The sequence below is a fragment of the Dufourea novaeangliae genome, unplaced genomic scaffold (genome assembly GCF_001272555.1).
Source record: "Dufourea novaeangliae isolate 0120121106 unplaced genomic scaffold, ASM127255v1 scaffold7, whole genome shotgun sequence".
NCBI lineage: Eukaryota > Metazoa > Arthropoda > Insecta > Hymenoptera > Halictidae > Dufourea > Dufourea novaeangliae.
The window spans coordinates 5433659-5454127 of NW_015373896.1; the positions used below are offsets into that span (position 1 = coordinate 5433659).

General features: G+C 41.2%; 1 protein-coding gene across 2 annotated transcripts; it reads right to left on the bottom strand.

The window, feature by feature from the left end:
• Positions 1–298: 298 nt before the first annotated feature.
• LOC107193333 (basigin) lies at positions 299–19775 on the bottom strand. Of its 2 annotated transcripts, XR_001516326.1 has the most exons (6): positions 19078–19775; positions 7258–7521; positions 4928–5176; positions 3732–4176; positions 1786–2806; positions 299–1114 (listed from the first exon to the last, which is right to left on the bottom strand). XR_001516326.1 is itself a non-coding variant. In XM_015582740.1 (5 exons), the coding sequence occupies exons 1-5, from the start codon at positions 19148–19150 to the stop codon at positions 2761–2763; spliced, it is 1077 nt and encodes a 358-aa protein (XP_015438226.1). In that variant the 5' UTR covers positions 19151–19775; the 3' UTR covers positions 1619–2760. The 2 variants fall into 2 exon arrangements, 1 of the variants encoding a protein (XP_015438226.1); XM_015582740.1 differs by lacking the exon at positions 299–1114 and having other exon boundaries at positions 1619–2806.
• Between the last annotated feature and the right edge of the window lie 694 nt (positions 19776–20469).

Genomic DNA, 20469 nt, shown 5'->3' on the forward strand with positions numbered 1-20469 from the left:
TATACAGGGTGTTTCAGCTAACTTGATCACCTCGAATAATGACTTAACAGTACACTTTATGAAAATTTTCAGGCATGGAACTTAAATGGAACTCTATCGATCTATGGTACAAAAAATAGGTCATTGCGTTGAAAAAAAAAATCAAGGTGACCTTGAAATCTCTGAAATGCTTCCACCCACAAAAAAAGTATGTACCTTATAAGATGAGCCCCTTGATGCGATTTAAGTTCCACGCCTCAAAATTTTTATAAAGTATAACTTTAAGTCATTATTCGAAATGATTAAGTTAAGTGTTTTGGTACGGATTATAAATTATTACAATAGTGGTAAAATTAACGATAATACTTGTAATAATCATAATAACGATAGTAGCAGCAGTAGTAACGATGGCAATAAGATTACAGTATTAATAATTACATTTAACGTCGTTAACAACGGCGTCGCGCGCAAAAACATGACTTCCGACGTGTGTCTTCTTTCTGTGTCTCTCTCTCTCTGTGTGTATATGTGTGTGTATGTGTATGTATATTTATGTGCATGTGTTTTTCTCCATGAGCGATGGAATATTTCAAGATCATAATTAATTAAGTAATTAATAATAATTATAATAAGGCGACGCCACCCAGGTAAGCTTTTTCAATGCCACTGAGAAAGTCTGGATTGCGTTCGGAAGCCAATTAATAGCACGCATTGCCTCGTGATCCTATTATTACATAACTAGTAATCGAGCATATAATTTTTTTTTGTTCGGTCCTACCGTAAAACATCTTTTTTTTCCTTTCTTTAAATTCTCTTCGGTCACACACGTGCGAAGTATGAGAAACAAGGGGGCCTACACGCTCTGAAATCAGGTCCAGCATACCCGCCGAAGCTCAGTGTGGATAGGGTCAAGAAAATGATTCTTCGGGATTACGAGAATAAATGCGTCTCAAACATATAGTATACATACAGAGCGTGTGTTCCACCTACCTGAAACATTGCTTCGTTTTGCTTTTCTATCTCATTACAGCTTCCACGAGTACGTTCTCAACACAGATGAAAATCATTCAAGGTCATTGACGGTTACACGAACAGGAAACCATAAAAACTTCATAGACGATCTTCCATTACTATACTGTATGCAGAAGAAATGTTTCACTCGATAAGATTAGGTGAGATATATATTCTGTATGTTCGTAGTTCTACCAAGCAAATTTGAGGTTAACAAATACGCAGACGCAGATTTCGCGTGAGGCCTCCTATAGTAGCAATTGAAAATGACTGTACAATCTTACTTGACGATAAACTGTCCACGATCATCGAACTACTGCTTTCTTAACCTTTCGCACCGATTTCTGAACTCAAATTTATTCGGTAGAGCTACATCGTTCGTTCAGAATGAAGGACAAACCCCGAAATAAAGAAACATGGCAGCCTGGCTAGTCACGTGACCTGACTCTTATTGGTCGATTCTTTTTGGGCAGGATCGTGCTTACAATAAGCCTGAGCTTACCAACAATCAACAGCAAACTCTAACCCCCCCCCCCCATCCTTTTAAAATACCGCGCTGAACCTTAGTACCGTCAAATCACTCAAGTTCCGTTGTTCCCTCAATAAAATGCCCAATAATCAAGCAAAATTAGGAAAAAAAAAGATATATTTCGGCGAATACTCCTAGTGGCCATTACATCTGTATCGAAGCCACGTGGTTCTTGTTTACACAGGGTCTATCCTCATTCCTAATTATTATTTAATCATACCAGGCGGTTATTATAATAGAAACGAATTTATTATTATACGACTCACCTCGTGTATATATCAGTTTCGGCGGGTATGCTGTTCCGAATTATATATGTGATTTATTATTCTTATTCGTCACTATCGCATTCTTTCATTCAGGCAGGCGCATGCAAGCATGCGCACACGTCACGCGCAGTACAGACACACACATGAAACACTCCCTCCCTCTCTCGCCCTGTGCTCATTTTTGCCTAATCCTTTCTCTTATTTTTTTTTTTTCCGTCACGGTTTCTTTATATCTGTTCTTCTCTCTGTTTTATTTCGCTTATATTCCGGTTTTCCACGCACATTCTTATCGTCACATACAAACACGCGCAAGATCAATATAATAGCACAAAAATTTTCTCTTTCTCTCTCTCACTCTCTTGTCAGCTCCAATTTGTCGATCAAAGCAGTGTATGTAGTCGAGAGTACGGACAGGCGAACATCTGATAAATGGAGTGAACACGATAGTAAGGCTTAACTTTAATTTGTTAGTAAATCGTAATATCCCGCGCACGCGCTGCTGCATTCTGTGCTCAGACGAAGCCTGTTTTCCACGCAGGTAATGTACTCGAAACGACCGGCTATTATCGCCCGTCACTCGAACTTTATTTATGTATATAATATTTATATAATAATCTCTCTCGCTCTCTCTCTATCTTTCTCTCTCTCAATCTGTCTCTCTGTCCACTTCAAAACGGGTTTACCGTTCTTGTTTCTTTTTTTTTATGTTCTATTACTTCATTTTTTTTATTCGTTTCCTTGAACGATGTGTCTTTCTCGTTTTTCGGAAATTCTTTTACCAAGCTATATCTCCCTACCTCTCTCTTTCTTCTTTCTCTCTCTCTCTTTCTCTTTCTCTCTCTACCGCGATTCTCTCCTGTACAGCTATCATCTATATTGTCACTCCGGCAATAAATGCCCCACGATCATTCCTCCATTATCCGTTTCTGCTATCCTGCATCTCTCTCATTCGTCCACCGCTTATTATTCGCCGTTTCACTTTCTCTGCCTGACATCGGAATCCTTGTTGGGCGTTGGTTTGCTGCGAAACAAAATGGAAACAATCAATTCGGGTTCCCCTATATATAAGCAGCTTGGAAATGTTACAGGTTACGAGTCTCATGAGGACAAGTCATGCGATTGGAGATGATGCAAGGAATCGATACGTGTGGCGCCACTGTCACTGCGATGGCAAGGTTACAGTAGACTCTAGGAAACTTTTTTTTATCTAGATACTAGTTCGCGGAAACAACGAATCCATAGAAGCTAATAATTTACAAAATAATCGATTTACGAGCAATACTAAAATCTTACAGCAAGTAATTTGTTGCTGCATGTTGTAAAAAAAAAAAAAAAAAAAAAAAAAAAAAAAAAAAAAAAAAAAAGATTTCGAGTTCAGGCATCTGCGGTTCTTTCAGCTATTCTTTGCTCCCTTTTCGAGAGACGCCAATAAAGCTGAAGCCGATGGCAAGTCTTCAAGGGGAATGATTTAAAGCGATAACGGGACAGGCTCAATCGCGCCGGGGCAGATGAACGACGGTGTTCTTTGGATAAGGAACGTAACAGGATGGTCCTGTGACCGGGAAACTCTGGCGGTGGCGGTGTTACGGGAGGATCGAGCGGTAGTTCAGATGGCGGAAGGGGTCCGCGAAGTGGAAAATAATATTCCAGTCTGTCGTCTCTTCTACTAGGACCCCTATAGTCGACGCGTGAACTATGGTAACAATCATGTAACAGGTGCCATTTCAGTTGTCACATTAACTCTTAACTGACATTGGATAAATTGAGATATTCTCCATTTATGTCAAATATGGACACTAAAACACATAGTCACGAAAACTGACACCAGTTGAGAGTTAAACAGAACCAAAATCAGATACCGCCATGGACCAGACTGGCGCAGAAAGGACAAAGGGTACCCGTTGGCGTTCATTTTCAGTGACCAAACAAACGATAGAAGTACATACGTGTCGGGACTCTGATCAGTGTCGGATTCCTCGAGTTCAGCCTTGTTTCGTTTCTTCTCGTAGACTAGGATGATGGCGCACAGTACAATCACTTCCGCGCAAATGCCTAGGAACGGCCAGAGCGCGGCGAGCTTGTCTTTGACCCTGAGCAACGATTGGGCCTCTGCGGTATGAGTCTCAGCGGGGTCGGACCAGTTGTATGATACCCTGCAGTAAACGTTGCCACGGTCGTTCATCTCGATATTTTCAACACTCAGCACGGCTCCGTAGATGCCCCTCTCTCGGTCCCGTTCGATCTTAACGCGGCCTTTGCTACGCGTGTAATTCTGGTCCCCGAATGTCCATGATACTTTGATACCGGGACTCTGCTTGCCGGTACACACTAAATGCAGCTTCTCCCCTTCCACCACGCTGATAGACTCGACCAAGTGTGCTGTGGGTCTTGCTGCAATTCGAAACAAGATTCTTAATAACATTTTGATTCTTTCCATCATCTGTGTTATAATTGGATGAAAATCAGTTGACTCGTCGAGATTATTCTTTGGTCTACTCTGAAGCATGGCTAGAGACACTTATACAGTGGACATCTAACGATATTGCCATGGTCGAGACTGTAGTAGCGATGGGCGATATTTATCGAGAACTGTATACAGAGTGTAACAAAAATGTTGTAGGTCCCTGAAATGGGACACTTGTAAGGCGATTTGGAACAAGTTTTTTCTTAGCAAAAATGTTATCCGAGACTTTGTTAACTGCCGGTCGAATTCCCGCGATAGTGTTGGCTACGCGCTGCGATTGGTCACTGTTGTTCACCTGTTTTTTAAAAGGCTATCTATCCTTGTACAACTACATAGACTTAATAGTACTTAACCCTTCGTGACCCCTATTACTTTTTACTACTTCCGTCACCTGGGTCTTTTATGTCCAAACCTATTTTTTCTGGAAAAATTCAGGAGTTCCTAAGGTTTCTACTACATGATCCAATAGTTCTTGTAGTTGAATTTTGAAAGGTTTTTTTTAATAATAATCCCTTTGTTTCAGAGATATTTAAAAGACCCAGAGAGATCACGGAGGGTTAAAAACTAGAATCCTATTGGTTCTAAACTTTTTAAGCAATCTGGACGTATACACTGGAGGATTTCTTAAGTGAAAGATGTAGGATACAAGGTTATAGAGGACCATAACGGGATACTCACGTACGATCCTATACTCTGTGGAGGAATTGTGTCCTTTGCAAGTGTAATTTCCGTAGATGACATCGTTGGCCGAGACGAGCTCCAGCGTGCCAGTTTCGTTGTCCACCTTGAAGTGGTCCTCGCTGCCAGCCAAGGCTGTGTATATCGGAACGTCTTCCTTAAACCAATTCACCTTCGAGCCGGCCGTCTTGTTCGCGCATTCTAGCGTCATAGGCGTGTCCTTCGGGGTAAGTACTTTAATCTTGATATCTGTGGTACAGAAGACGAACGACGTGTTAGCGTGTCAACGGTTGTTTGTCACCTCTCACGTAGCAGGAAGCAATGTACAAGCTCTAACAAGCCGGTAAACATTTCCTACGCACTATTTGGTTTGAATGTCGCGGTATTTTCTTGGTCATGCTTCTGATTCTTTAATGTAACGTTGACTGACACTACTGGTTGTGCAGTAATATGTTACAGATAATGAAAGTAACCGAAATAATAGAATGGATGTATAAATCGTTGAAAAAGTGTTTGAATTTTGTATTATAAAATTCGTCCGATTTTATCGATCAAATTCGATTTTTTTTTTTTTTTGGAGCAACCGAGACACGTTCCTCGAGGAATTACGTAACGTATTTTTTCGAAATTCGTGAAGCGTGTTCAGCACCTTATCTTTAACAAGTCTCTTTATCGAAATCCAGAATGTTATCTTTTGAATGCGTAACAACGGGAATACAGAGAAATCGATATACCATCATGGATAATGTACAAACAATGACATACTTGGGTTTCTGTTTGTCTTTGATAATTGAATTGTAGTTTTATACGGTAACCCTTGTCTAAAACGTTAAGTCTGCATGGAAAATTCGTTTGGTTTCTTAATATCTTAACAAAAGAAGATAAGCATTCATTCACGAATTTGTAAATTAATTTCTATAACGATGTAAATTACTACACGGGACATCTTCTTCTTCCTCCTCTATTTGCGGAAAAATCTATTTCTAGCCGATAAGAACCGCAAGCAAGCAGTAATTCTAACAAGGAACGTCAGACTGTAGACTATAATAGCTGGTTATGTCTCACAAAAAAAGTTTTCTTGTGCGGAAATTCTAACAAAATAAATCGATAAATAAATGCCAACTTATTCTGTTAGTCACAAAAGCGTTTCTAGGACAAGCAAATGTTTCAAGTACTATGCGCACAGAGTACTGTGTCGATGCGTGGTCACATGATCGCGTGGATGTTAATCGCAATTAATTATCACTTAGATTCGTGTAACTGGATAATCGTTGCAGCTGGAGAAACATGCATCATTTGAAGCGACGGTAAATTGTTGTGTGGAATATAGAGAGCGTGTAGTATTCCTTTCCTGTAGTTACACTGATCAACACTAGTAGCGCCACCATAGAAAGCACTGGACACGATTCGACGACCGTTTCATGAGCTGTTGATTCGCTTTTCCCTTGTTCTGATTTTTTTTATTATTATTTATCAGCCGGTTTAGTCCAATTCAGGACTATAAACGGTTATTCTGACTATTAGCCCCGAAAATTACATACAACGAAATGAACAGAACGCGTTCATATAGAGGGTGAACCAAGCAAATATATTATCTGTAACGTCATCTGAACGAGGTCTTAACATAAAGATTCATCACGGCTATTTCAAGATACGGATCATCATGCGGGGTACACAAACATTGCCAAGCATACAACGAATAAAGCAAACATGCAAAATATACCAGGTCGTTTCATAAATCGTTCCGTCTAAATGCTTCCGACTAATTTCCATCCTTGAACTAAGTAAACTATGCCGCACATTATTTCCAGAACATACTGCCGTTTAACCTATGCAGGCCATCTAAATGGCCAAGTGAAGCAAGTCCATTCTTATAATTACGTAAAACATCAATTCCATATATCAGTATCTATATAATTGTTGTGTATTTTTCGCAACTGCTCAAGATTATAGACTTACGTCACTGACCAGTTGGAGGCTGATACAAAAGCAATCAGTGTACGTATTTTGAGTTTCGTTCAAATAGTCCAATTGCTTAAATAAACCTTCCCGAAACGAAACTGCGTACACTTTTATTTGATCCACTCGATTTGGAAAACAATCGAGGTGTAGGTTACATGTGACGATTAACCTCACCGCCATGTTTGCAAAATATGACCGCCTGCAAACCGTCTGATTCTCCAAAAACGAATTAGTAAAACGTTCCCTGGCACATAGGTCATGCGATTCGTTCGATTTCCATGAAGTTCGCAAGCTTTTTTACACTCAGTACACCGATGAAATGACCTGGCGGGATCGAACATGGCCGACACGGTACTCGGCATACAAACCAAAGTATATCCATAGATGAAAGACATCGCTGCTGTCCGGGGTACATTTGTAGTCCCCGTCGTGGCTATCGGTGGCGTACTTCGCCCGAAGTGTACTGCTTCCGTTGGCCACGTGCGAGTCGACGACCAACTGACCGCTGGCCAACTCCGGCTCGAGCGACTGCCCGTTTCTGGTCCATCTGATCAGATCGTCCGGCTTCAGGCCACTGCACTCGATCCTCCAAGGTTGGCCCTCGTGCACGACCGACGCTCCCGTGTAAGTTACTTTATCGGGAAGAACATACGAACACACGTCAAGAGGCATAACCATTGGAGAATAGAGGATCTCCTAATGCGGGCATCTGGTTTTCATGTGGACGAGTTTGTACTGAGTGCTAGAGCATGCAGATGTGATGTGCGATACAGTATCGGTATTTCGAATATCGATACTTTCCCATTCAAAGATCGATATTCAATTTAACGATACTTTTCAATTCAAATATCGATATTTAATGTAACGATATATTCCAGTATCGATACTTAAGCAATAAATATCGAAATTTCGATACAATCGCTATATTTGTCGTAACATAACAGATCGTAAGGAAAATAGACCAATCGCGAGATTCCTACAAAGATTGCGATTCATCGATTTCTTTTCTACACTGTTACTTGAGAATTTGCCTTAGGCAGTATCTATTTAAATAAATGATTTACATTCAATAATATCGATATTTGATTCCCGATATACAAGTGTATCTATACAATGGATATCAAATTGTATCGATACAATTCAAATGTATCGCCATCACTAGCAGGTAGGTGTCCCCGAACCCAATAGTTCGTAAAACATGCACAGCGGCGCCACTGAACGCGGTGGAATATTTCAAATTTTCGTGGGAAACAAAACTGCCACTTGGTACCAGTTGTCTCAAGCCAGCAGTTTGTAATGTAGAAAATCGTGAATTTACATTACAAGACAAGAAAGTGTAGGAACCACTATCCTATCCTAGAGTTGGTTAGATCTGTTTGTGTAATGTCTTTTAAAATGTTAGCCTTCACCTATTAAATGCTATTACTATTTTTTTCAAGAATTTCTCCAGCAATTTGTGTCAGATTTGCCATGCCGAGATAACTCGGCATACGCGTTCAACGGGTTTAGAAAAGAGTAAATATACCGATCTTCGTAAGTAAACATTTTCTCCGCGATATTGATATACACATGATTTATGAGAGTGTCGGTATGCTTCATAAAAACGTGTGTATTCAAAGGTAAAAAATAGACCTCATTTCCGGAGTGTATACGTGAGATGTTCTAAACTCTAAACAATGGGAATTATAAATCGATACACGTAATATCGTTTACCGTTATTTAGTAACATCGTCGGAAAGTTCGCTGAAAAATTCTTCAAGTTTCCTCCCGAGTGCATTGAACGCTACATGATTACGCTATAAATACAGCGGAAAGAAGTTTTTGCGCGATTAGAACGGGGTTCTTCAATCTTATATGCTACTGCCTGTGTGCATCATTAATATTAATGTAAATGTTGCATATAAAAAAACTATGTATCGTGATTAGAATATTAAACAGAACTTTATGAAAATTTCGTCCAAGTTCATTTTACTGGTGGGGTCCAGAACCTAACCTCTTTGGTTCTCGGCAAAGTTGAGAACACCTTTCCTAGTGAACGGTAAGCAAATACCACAAAATGTTTCTAAGTTTTTCACCCATCTTTTTACAATAACGGTGAATAATTAGCAATTAATATTTAAGACGTTGTTTACACACATCGTACCCTACATTACAACGCAGTTCTAATCGTAAACTTTCTTCGTTACAACGACCACATTTGGAACACCTAGAATTTATATATTGTTTCTATGGATCAACAAATGCTTGGTCAAAATAGACCTACTAGGCACGTGTAACCGGAGGGGTTAAGCTTCGAAAACCGGCCGACGCCAAAAAGTCAATCACGAAACCCCCGAGAGACGCCACGGTGGCGGCGACAGCGACGGGGAGGAACACGTTAATCCGGTTTCGCGGCGGCAAGAACACACCCGATTGTACTTATTTTTAGCGATTTATTCTTTTACAACCCCGTCGTCCTCGTGAACACCAACTCGACCAGATGAAATTATAATGCATGCTGGGGCCTGGAGAGGTGAAGCGGTGGAGGGGAGGGGAGGGGCAGAAAGGGACTGGACTGATAACCACGAGAGAACACATCGGGGCTGACCTATAAAGTGCTGCCGGCACTCTGGCTTCTGCCTTACCCATGCCTGCCGCGATTTAAGAATACACACGGGCGAAGATATAGTGATCGATGTTTATTTGGACATTCAATATTGACTTAATGCGATTTCGCGAGGGTAGAGTGGGGAGTTCGACGAGGGCAGAGAAGGATGAGTCGGGTATAAATCGATTTCGATCGTCTGTTTTTAGACCGAAATCGATCATCCAGATACAACATACGAAATGGGTCGATACGTCGGTGTTGTATGTACATATATTTGAATTTCTAATATCGTAAATGTTTCATGGAGATGTTTGTGGGATCCTGAGCGCTGTCTCCTTTTGTACACAACCGGGGAACCACAGCGATCCCCGTAACAACTTCCACGTCAGAAGTTTGCAAATGAATGGCCACAGAGATAAAGAGGGGGAACAATAGGGGAGGGCCGCTTCCTCTGTTTAGGGCGCGATTTACGAACAGTTGGAACTGTATACCCTAGAACGCGAAGTAGGATGGAAACGTGATCGATAACCGTGGAACACGTGCCGCGTGACCTCTAAACATCGGAAGGGCCTACATATTGAATCCGTGTTATTCTACAAGGTGAACCGGCGTAACTTGATCCGTACAGTTTGTCATTTGAATTATATATGATGTATAAAATAATCTATATGTAATTATTTACAAATGTACAAATTTGTATACCATTAAGATTTTCAGTAAGTCAGTAAATGACTGTAGATAATAAAATATTAGTAAAAAGTAAATTGAATGTCTTCTGTATTTCGAGAAGTGTCTGCCTGAAACCAAACCGAACGGAATCGAACCGAACTGTAACGTATGCTGCCCCTTTGGAACTTTTCGACGAGGAGCACAAAGATTTTCGAGCATTTCTATGCAGAAATACATAGAGCGATGGAGGACACGGGAATTGGAACGCCCGTGATCTAGGACGCAATTTGGCAAGTTGGTATTGCACGTACATGCGAAGCGGAGAGCGCGTAGCTAAGAGCGCCAATGCTCGTAAACACGTTCCTTTACCCTAACGATGCCAAAGGTCGAAATATTCCCCCCTGTCGCGCGCGACTCTACCGTCGAACCGCGAAACTCGTCGCACCGCAAGTGTAATATCAGGGGAGCCACAGACAAGGAAAAAAATGGCGAAATACTTTATTATCTTTCATTCGTTATTCGAAAGTCTAGATAATGAATTTGACCATCTGCGTTTTCTATGGCCTTACACACTTAAAGTGGTCTAAATATATTTTTCATTTTGAGAGTTAGATTTTCCGCGATTCCCAACCCTTTTTAAAATAACTCCACATTTTTACGATACATGTGTCGATGCAGCGTAATACGAGCGACACCGTTAAAACGCGATAAATTACTGACTTTAGGCCGTTTTCATACTCATAGCGTATCTTGTCCACTAACTATACCTCATTACGTGGATACCTCCAGGGATGTAGCTCCTTCGATGTTCACCAGGCGAACACCAGGCGGGCATATGAACGTTCAAAATTAACTGACCGACGACGACGAGGTGTCTCCGCTACAGTTACAATCCGCACACGCCCGCCATCGCACGTTCTCCCTTCTTCGCGCGATCGATTCGACCGTATTATTAATTTGCTCCGCAGAGGCTCGCGAGGCAAACGAGCTTACGATGGAAACGAATTTCAAATACGGGTCACATAAATGCCGGTCACTGCACCGGCTGATAAACTAATCGCGGCCGCCGAGAGGTGGGCGGAACCAATCGCTACGCGGCTTTTCCAATAGGAATACGTTGCAATTTTTCTGCCCCAATAAACCCGATGAACAGATGTAATTACTCGAGAAAAGCGACCAATAACATTCGCCCCAGACAAGTATGCCCGCGGGCGCACCTCGTGGCGCGTGAAAAAAACTCACACACGGTCTGGGAACGAACTGTTGGTACAGCAGAACACGACAGATGCGTCATTGGGAAAGAAATCGGTTGACAATCTGGAATACAATTTTTACAAGTGTGCCTCTGTTTTCGAGAAAAACAATTATGAATGTTCTTCGTGTGTACACGTACTGCTGAACAAATTCCATTACATATTCAATGCACAAGGGCACGCGGCGAGCTCTGGATTAATTTTTAAATTCCATTTTCTTGAAATAAAGGCACGTACAAAACATTCGTTTTGTCTTTTCGACGTAGCCTTTTACGAAAAATACTCCCAGGTCGGTTGTTCTACATGTTTATTCTCACTCTAGATTCGCTGACTCAAAATATTTTCGATTCTCAGTATTTTCTTGCAACGTGAACATAGTTGGCAACCCTGTTACCGTTCTACACGTGTGTCTCGAGTACCTTATTTTGTACGTCAAATGTTGTTTCCCTGTTTTAGATACTATCAGGAGTAAAGAAAAACAAACAGCGCTTGAAATCCGATAGTCCAGAACAGTGGTAAATACAGCGTAGCTAGAAACGGAAACCGAACATTAAAGATGAACGCATTTGGAACTGCTCGACCTACTGGGTGGTCAATATTATTACGATTATTCATTATACGCACTGCAGACAATGCGATCGAATGGTGGCCAGCCTGTCATCACTGATAAAATATCAGAAGAAACGGGGAAATGAAATACGCAACCGATAACAGCGTACAAAGTTTTACCCAGATAAATAACTTAATCCTCGATTCACGCCATGTTGGGTCTTTTAGTACATCGGGAAGATATTCAACGAAATTTTAATCTTCCTAATTTCCCTGTCATATAAATTGCATTGGCGAGTAAAAAATATCTCTGTGTAACACAGATCCATTATTCTTTCACAAAGGTCGCGTTTTCATATTTAACTCGATCGTTTCGTTGACGTAACGATACCACGCCAGCGCCTCTGGATACGCGATATCCAATTTCATCCCAGGGAATTCTGGAAATATTACGTGATGCCTCATTAAGTATCACGTGATATTTAACAGGCCCAAATGACACCTACAGACGGGCGGAAGTTCAAAAACCGATGAAATTCACGAAACGAGTTTTTTTTTTCGACTAATTCGATACATCGAGTGAGAAACGAGTTTCAAACGCAGGCCAACGTGCGCGTGTTTACGCGTGTTTACGTCAGCTAGTCAATAAAGAGGTCCTGGTTCCCTTTACGTCACATTTCGGAAAGGGGGGGATAGTGGATGTGTACGTGGGCCATGAGAAAACGTTCATTGCCAACGATATACATACGACGATCTATTACATTTACACAGCATCGCAAAAAAAAAAATACCATCGAACTGTAAGCGTGGCGAACTAAATCCATGGATAATATCCGAATAGAGGGTTGAAAACACATTATCGATATCTTGATACTGAACGGTATATCGATAATATCGTTAAGATATCGTTAAGACGAATAGAAATGACTGAGGTAGAATGCAAAACATTAATTATAAAAAGATCATTAAAAATTTATTTATTTTTATTGGAACCTATTACAAACAACATATTAGTGTATCTGGCAATAAAAATAAATAAATTTTGAATTTTATTCAAATTAATGCGTTGCAATCTACTTCAATCGTTTCTTTAACATTTCTTTCTATCGATAGTCGCACCTCTAGGCTGAGCTTCTTTCTGTTTACGTCTCGTCTGTCACAAGCGATCGCCGTTTCAATAAAAAATATATATATAACTCGATCGACGCGAACGGAAAATCAGCTGAAAACTATGCTCAACGCTGAACGCGTTAAAAATAACATTTTTTTTGTTTTCAGAAACCTCGTCTTCGAAGAAATCGGTTACGATGGGTAATAAAGAAAGAGTTGCGCGCGCAATCGACTGAAGTTACTCCGAAACGGACCTGCCATATACATTATTATTCGTGTGCTATCTGAACTTCTACTTTTGCACGCACTACTGCACACACACACACACACACACACATATATATATATATATATATATACACAATATGCAGTAAACTACCGATAAATGTTACATCAATGTCCATAAATTAGTAGTTAACGTGCGTATCAAACAGTGAGGTTCGACAAGCAAATAACCACGCGATTGAACGACATAGAACAACGGCGTTTACTTCTACCGTCTTTTTCCTCCAGTTTCTACGAAAACCACGCATCAGAATTGCCTATTACAATTTTCGTGGAAAGAAGATAAGATTTTTCCGCAGTAACGCAAGCTTAAATTTAGGAATAATCTTAGAACGTCTGCACCGATCACCGCCATGTCGGTCACCGGTGATCGGCGTAATAATGTAAATAATTCAACTTCTATAAATGGAAAGTAAACTAAGATATATCTGACTACTGGGTTTCTACGGTAATTCCGTGACATTAAACAAGATTCAATATTTAACACACGTGCAAATAGGGACACAGTTGTGGCTTTTTACTCTCTCATAATTACATACAACGTAGGAATAAACTTACTCCAATCTTGTGGATGAAAAAAATTGATGAAAAAAATACATCGAAAGTCCACAATAAAATTCTTGTAAATAGAGGGTTTCACTGTTTCTGCTCGTTATAGGAATCATCGCATGTATGCTCGATTAATTTGCTAATTTAATCTTCTCCGAACTAAGCCTTGAATGAAAAAAAAATTGATTCTATATTTTTCATTCTATTAAAATCTGCTCGTTCGTATCACGAATATCTCTCCACCCTGTATAACCACGGACAATCTAATCTGTGAGGAGATACCGGTGTGACATTGTTACATAAATAACACACAAAGTCAGAATGCATTACGAACCTGTATGACTCAATACATCACAGAAAGTGGAGAAGAATCACTACCAGGTAGCATTCGGTGAATGCAACGACTCCTTCCACTTTTGTGATGATCCAAAACTACGTACAGAGAAGACAACGACACTTATATCCGAATTTTAGTTACGGGGTGTTTCTAAGTGAAAAGCAAATAATACCATTATCAATGCTGGTTACAAGTAGGAATACCATATAAGTAACAGATATGTCGATCAGTCAAATTCAAAAGTGTACGGTCATTCAAATTCAAATTTGACAATTTTCTTACAGATTTTTACTCGTTTTGAAACACCCTGTATAGCTGCTCAAAAGTGTTACAGTCAATAATGATCAGTAGCTTTGTAATATGTGGTTGTCTATGAAACGATTAATTTTATCTTCAAGATAATGTGAGATAACGTTGGAAAAATCTGCGACTCGCGAACAATTACCCGAGCTTTGAACCGGCCCAGCCAAAGCGTCTTTGGTTCTCGACGAATGGTAAATAGAAACTGCAGTACACGAGCGTCCCCAGGTATGACCCAGCGTTTCGATGACGAATCGGTAAAATTACAGATGTGTCGTGTCGTGTATAGCACAATACTGTGCATACAAGTCGGACACGTCACGGCGGTATTTGCCAGGGACAGTAACAAAGGTCGATCATCAGCCACAGGCCATGATTCACCATGACAACACTCTCCGCTGCCGTATTATCGCGAAGTAAGAGTGCATCCCCAACAACCCGTTGCGATACCGCCTGAATTTTTCTTCGATTTCGTCAGTATCGTTTCTCGAACGAACAATGCGTTTCACGCAGCAGGACGTTATCGTGTTTTCGGTTTGCAGAAAAATGTCGCGAAAAAATAACAAAAGCTTTACCACTGAACAGATAAACACGTGAAACTTAACCTCACTTGGTCAAATTATTTTACTCACAAGATAATTATTGTTCGATCGCTGCAAACAGAAAATTAATTTTATAACATATATGGACGAGTTCACGTAGAATAGCTCGATCAAATCACCGATTTCCGCCCGATTGAAGTGCTCGATTATCTGCATACTGGGTAGTAATTCTGTTCAAAACCAGTTTTAACCTAGACCTAACCGAGACCTAGAATACAGAAAGACGGACAAAAGTTTCAGCCGGTTCGGTCGGCGTACGGGGCGGTTACGTAATCAACTAAAGATACTCTAATGAATTTATTTCGGTGATGCATAAAGTAATTCTCCGTAGCCGATCGCGAATCGAGAATGTGTAAACCCAAAAACACGTTGGCCTAGTTAGTACCACGAGAGGGTCACTAACGTCGCGCGTTTGTATATCAGCAGGATAACTTATAAGAAAGCTAGCAGCGAACCGATCGAAGCACACGAAACCATTCGTGCTTCGAGCCTTGCACAGGGAGGATAGAATAGGCGGACTTGGCGAAAAACGTATTCGGAATCGATCGGCGCAGTCGTGTGCTCACTATCTCAAACAATACACGGAGACGCCACAGATATTTACGCTATCCTCCTCTCCCCCCTCTGAAACAGAACCGAAGCTTTTACGCCCTATCCTTGAGAAGCCAACATTTTTTAATCGAAATCATTCTTGAATCGTATAATTAAATATTAATCAATGTGGCTACTACAATCGTCTCCCGTCTGTATTTCAACACGAATAAAACTTACAAAACCAAAAACAAATGTCAACAAGTTCACACAACGTTCGTCGTATTCTTTACAACGTCTAAGTCTAAAGGAATCGTTTCAAGTTCAATTCACGGCACATGCATTCGATAAAACAAAGACAAAAGGGATCGTTCGCGGTATTTACGGCGTTAAAGACGCATGAACCGTCGTAAATAATACTCCTATCTGGGACAAAGATTCCACCTGTCCACGCGAAATTCGCTTGCGGCCGAAGAGTCAGTCCTTCGACTACGCGGAACATAGACTGACCCCAGCCGGTATATTTTTGTACCCATATCCCGATTTTAAAAATACACCTTTATTCTGTAAGAACGGGTAGGCTTCGAGTTCTCGTAAGTCGATAAATAATTAAATCATGTGTGTACTATGTGTAGTTCGATTAATTGCGGAATGCTTGAAACAGTTCATAGTAAATATGAATGACAAGAGATATAAATAAACAAGACCACATGGACACTATACCTTTTGCACCGTTTGTATGGCGTTACTATCGTCGCATTATTCTATGGTAGATGCTGAAGGGTCAAAAATAGATGCGCGCTCCCAGGGTTAAACGTAAGCATTCTTCTCGTCTGGTTTGCGAGCGACGGCAAAACAGAGGCGGATGAAAACATTCACAGTGTTAGAGAATGGAGGTTAAGTTTACATTTCAATAAACAAGACACGCGTGGCTAAGAATATAAACGACGAAGACACGCGTGTTAGGCACGACATCGATACAAGAAAAAAAAAAAGAATCGCGAATAGAATCTAGGCAATGCATTTTTAAACTTGCATTTCGAAACTCTTAAACGATCCCTTTACCGCGGCCCTTGTCACAAGACCCCCTCCGGTCCATAAAATGGAAATGATATTCGTAGACTCTGGTCTAAATATAAGTATCCTGACGAACGGTTGAAATCTTTTCACACGACACATTCTCGCTACTTGATGCACGCACCTACGGTTCAGTGGACGAAATTTAAAAGATGGCCTCTTCGAACGCGCGTCTCATAACCTTTTAATGTTTCTGTTAACATTCAAGCAAGAAAATAGATTCCCCCAACTTTTCATCCTGGTTTTAGTACTCCCGTTAAACAAGTATTACGATACATGCTGTGTCCGAAAAAAAATCTGTGATTTTTTATAAACCGTGCTTCACACTGTAGTTTATACTAGCAGACTGTGTATTGAGCTTTAATAGTTCCTTCGATAATATTTATTCAAGAGTTTCAGTAATCCCGTAATGTTGTTTCACGTTTGCTTCACGTTCGACAGATGTCTTAACCATTACTGAATGATAGCGTACACATATAAACATAACAAATAACTCTTGTCAACGTCTTCACGCAAGGTCTGAAAGTTAACACTCGATGGACGTTCTCAGTACCAGAAAAAAAATTTCCACGCATCGCGTAATTAAACAGATTGGCATCAAACTTCCGCGTGGCGATCGCTAAAAGTCCGTAAAGTTTTCTAGGTGGACGGAAAATAGGGTCAATTGTTACGCAACAAAAGTTGCTTGGCGTGGGTACTTCGCGTACGTCTCTCGGAATGTAGCTGCAGCATCGAATGCGAGCGAATCCCGGTGTCTCGCGGCACTATAAACCAGGGGTGCACAACTCGAATGAGCCGCAGGGTCAAAATTCGACTAGACACGCTGTCGGATCAAGAAAGGAGGCATCCCACACGCGTGTCGCATCTGTGTTCACGGACGTTTTAATGGCATAATAAACAACGTAAAGATTACTTGAACGTATATATACGTGCACACATGTATATCGGTAACAGAACACACAAATATAATATTAACACTAGAACTACCAACGATAAACGCATATCTTTTTCGATCGATCGATAAATATGGCAAACTTTTGAAAATCTACAAATCTATAAATTAACTAATTTCTTTAATGTCGTATCGTAATAGAAATTACAAAAGATCCGAGAAAATGTATTGTTATAACATTTTAATCATCGTTGTAAGAGTGTATTGGCAAGTAATTTTGACTTGCTTGGTAGTCTAGTGTTAAATATGTACGCGTAAAGAGAATATGTGCCTTTGGCTGTAGGTTTCGAACAGTTGGGAAATAATTTCTGCGGGACCCGTAGCTTGCATTTTCGATATATTGGAACGCATTGTAGGACGCTGATATATATGTACGACGATTCCAGAGGTGTTCAGGAACGTGCAAATAAGACGATTGGCTGGGGCACACGTGATACCATAAGTGCCTGCACGTATCGCGTCGGATCGAACGCCGTTAACTATATACCCGTGTAACGATAATCGAATCGGGGTTGGAATATCGTTATTCCAGATCTACGTTTCCGTAATAACCACTTCACGAAGGTAACCCGTCCGTCGAGTAATTCGTGAGAAAATGGTGTTAAGAACGGTTTAATAGGTGCCGTGCATTTAACGTCGCGCGAGGCCACTAGCACGTTCGAACGCGGTGCGGTATAATCAAAACTGAAAATAGAATTTCAAAATCTGTCAAGACACGTCGACCGCTTTTATGGGAAATATTTACCAAAAATCCCCCCGTATTGTGAAACCGACAATCACTGGATCCGAAAAGGCGCTCGAGAACATTTCGTGCATCGAACTCGTATAACTGTAGTAAATCTGAGAAAATTATATCGCTCACAATTATAGTATGCATACGAACAAAGATGCGTACGGGCTACCATGTGACAACTACGTCACAGTATCAGAAAATCAGTCAAAAGCACGAAAGTAATAAATTCGTATTGAATTTCGAATATGGTTGTCGAACACAGCAAAGTATATTTGAAAAAGTATCAGTAGAAATGAACAAAAGCACACTATCGAATCTGGTATCCCCCCTCATCCCAGAAATTAAGTAACATTGAGTATTTGTTTTCCCGTTGCGGAGACTGGTAACCTTGAGATTTACATATTTCACGAGAAACGATTCTTTATCTGACCCGAAAGGAGCGCGTGGAATTTCTTCGGAACCAACTGAAAGAATTACGGTTTCGCGTAAGGAAGATAGACACGAAGGATGATCGTCGTGCAGGGGCTCGACGTCGGCGACTAATCCATGGAAAACGGCGAAAAAGAACGATCCGGGGAAGGGTCGCGAGAATGGGATACGAAATAAATGAACGGGTTGAATGGTGGGCAATCCGAAAGAGAGGATAAGTCTCACCTGCCTGGACCGTGACGAGGGTGCCCGCTAAATATAGCATCCCCAGCAGCACAAAAGCAGCTCGCCTCTCCATCTCGTGGCGCTGATGTACGCGGTGGCGCGTGACTGTGTGCACTGTGCAATACTAACGATTCCCCGTTTCGAGGAGGGTTTCTAGGGACGAAACCCACGAAATAAGGGCGCCTAGGCTGGGCTGCCGTAACTCCGTATCCGCGATCGTTGCCGTTTCCGTCGTATCGTCGCCGTCGTCGTTGTCCTCGTGATCGTCGTTGTCGTCACCGTTGCCGTCGCTGTCGCCTCCTGTAACACCCTTCCCGTTGTCGGCAGCAGCTCCTCCTTTACGGCTGTCCACTCGGCCAACTAAGATCTCGAGCCCCACTACTCTCGGCGATCGTTTACACACGCACTCGTCACTCAGAGCCACGCCGTACCATTGACGTCTAAAATTCTCTTATCGTTATCTCGCGCCACCTTTTATCTCTCGGTGTGCACAAAATAACACCGCGATCCCGTCTATGGACACCCGTTCACGTCGCTGCTCCGATCGGCTCGAAAGCGGCCGTAAGAGAATCAACGACAATTAGCACCGCGAGCCGCAGGAACGGCAATGTCAGGAAAAATGGCTGCCACTGTCTTCTGCTTAATTTTCTGCGCGGGTATCGCTCTTACTTTCTCGCCACTCGTTCCCTCCTTTTCGCTCCCCGACGCACTGCTCGCGTACGTCCTCTACGTCCGTCCCCGTGAGCTTCTCGGACGCATGCGCGGTACAACTCCCTTCCAAACAGTGTCTAGCTGAACAGCGATTTTTAAGTAGGGTTTTTATCACGGATACGGAATGCAAAATCGACGTTAAGTGGTCTGTAATTTTTCAGCATCATTTCATCTGCCGGCACCCCTTTGAATTGCATTACAATAATATTATTTAAGGATGCTGTTAGTTATAATATATCACGTCATAGGTGCATGGAATCGCGTATTGACAAAGCGGCTAATACCCTATTGAAGTTGCTGTAAGGGTGACGCAATAAACTAAGACCTCGGAAAATTCCTCAGTTAATTATTTCTGCGGGAAACGGATAAATCTGGCAGAATACGTGTCACATGTAACTGTTGTGTAACTATTTTATACACCGTCAGAAAATTTGTGTAATTTATATTTATTGTAAAGTGTGCTTGTTCTTTTGATAATACCATTCAGGATCTTTTTGCTAAAGGAATACAAATTTCAGGCAGTGCGTACTACATACTGTGTCGCTATATGTTGTCTGAATAATGCGCTAAAATATGTTTTTTTCATAGGGAGATTCACAAAACGGATTCCATAAACTTAGCGATTTTTAACAAGATCGCGCTATATCGAAAGTCGGTCTTACCAACCATAAAGCAGGTCAT

Coding starts and splice junctions, on each gene's coding strand:
- LOC107193333 (XM_015582740.1), bottom strand. CDS start 19,150: ATGGAGAGGCGAGCTGCTTTTGTGCTGCTGGGGATGCTATATTTAGCG. Junction 5,177..7,257: donor TCATCTATGGATATACTTTG/GTTTGTATGCCG, acceptor TCTGTACCACAG/ATATCAAGATTAAAGTACTT. Junction 2,807..3,731: donor ACTGATCAGAGTCCCGACAC/GTATGTACTTCT, acceptor TTTGTTTCGCAG/CAAACCAACGCCCAACAAGG.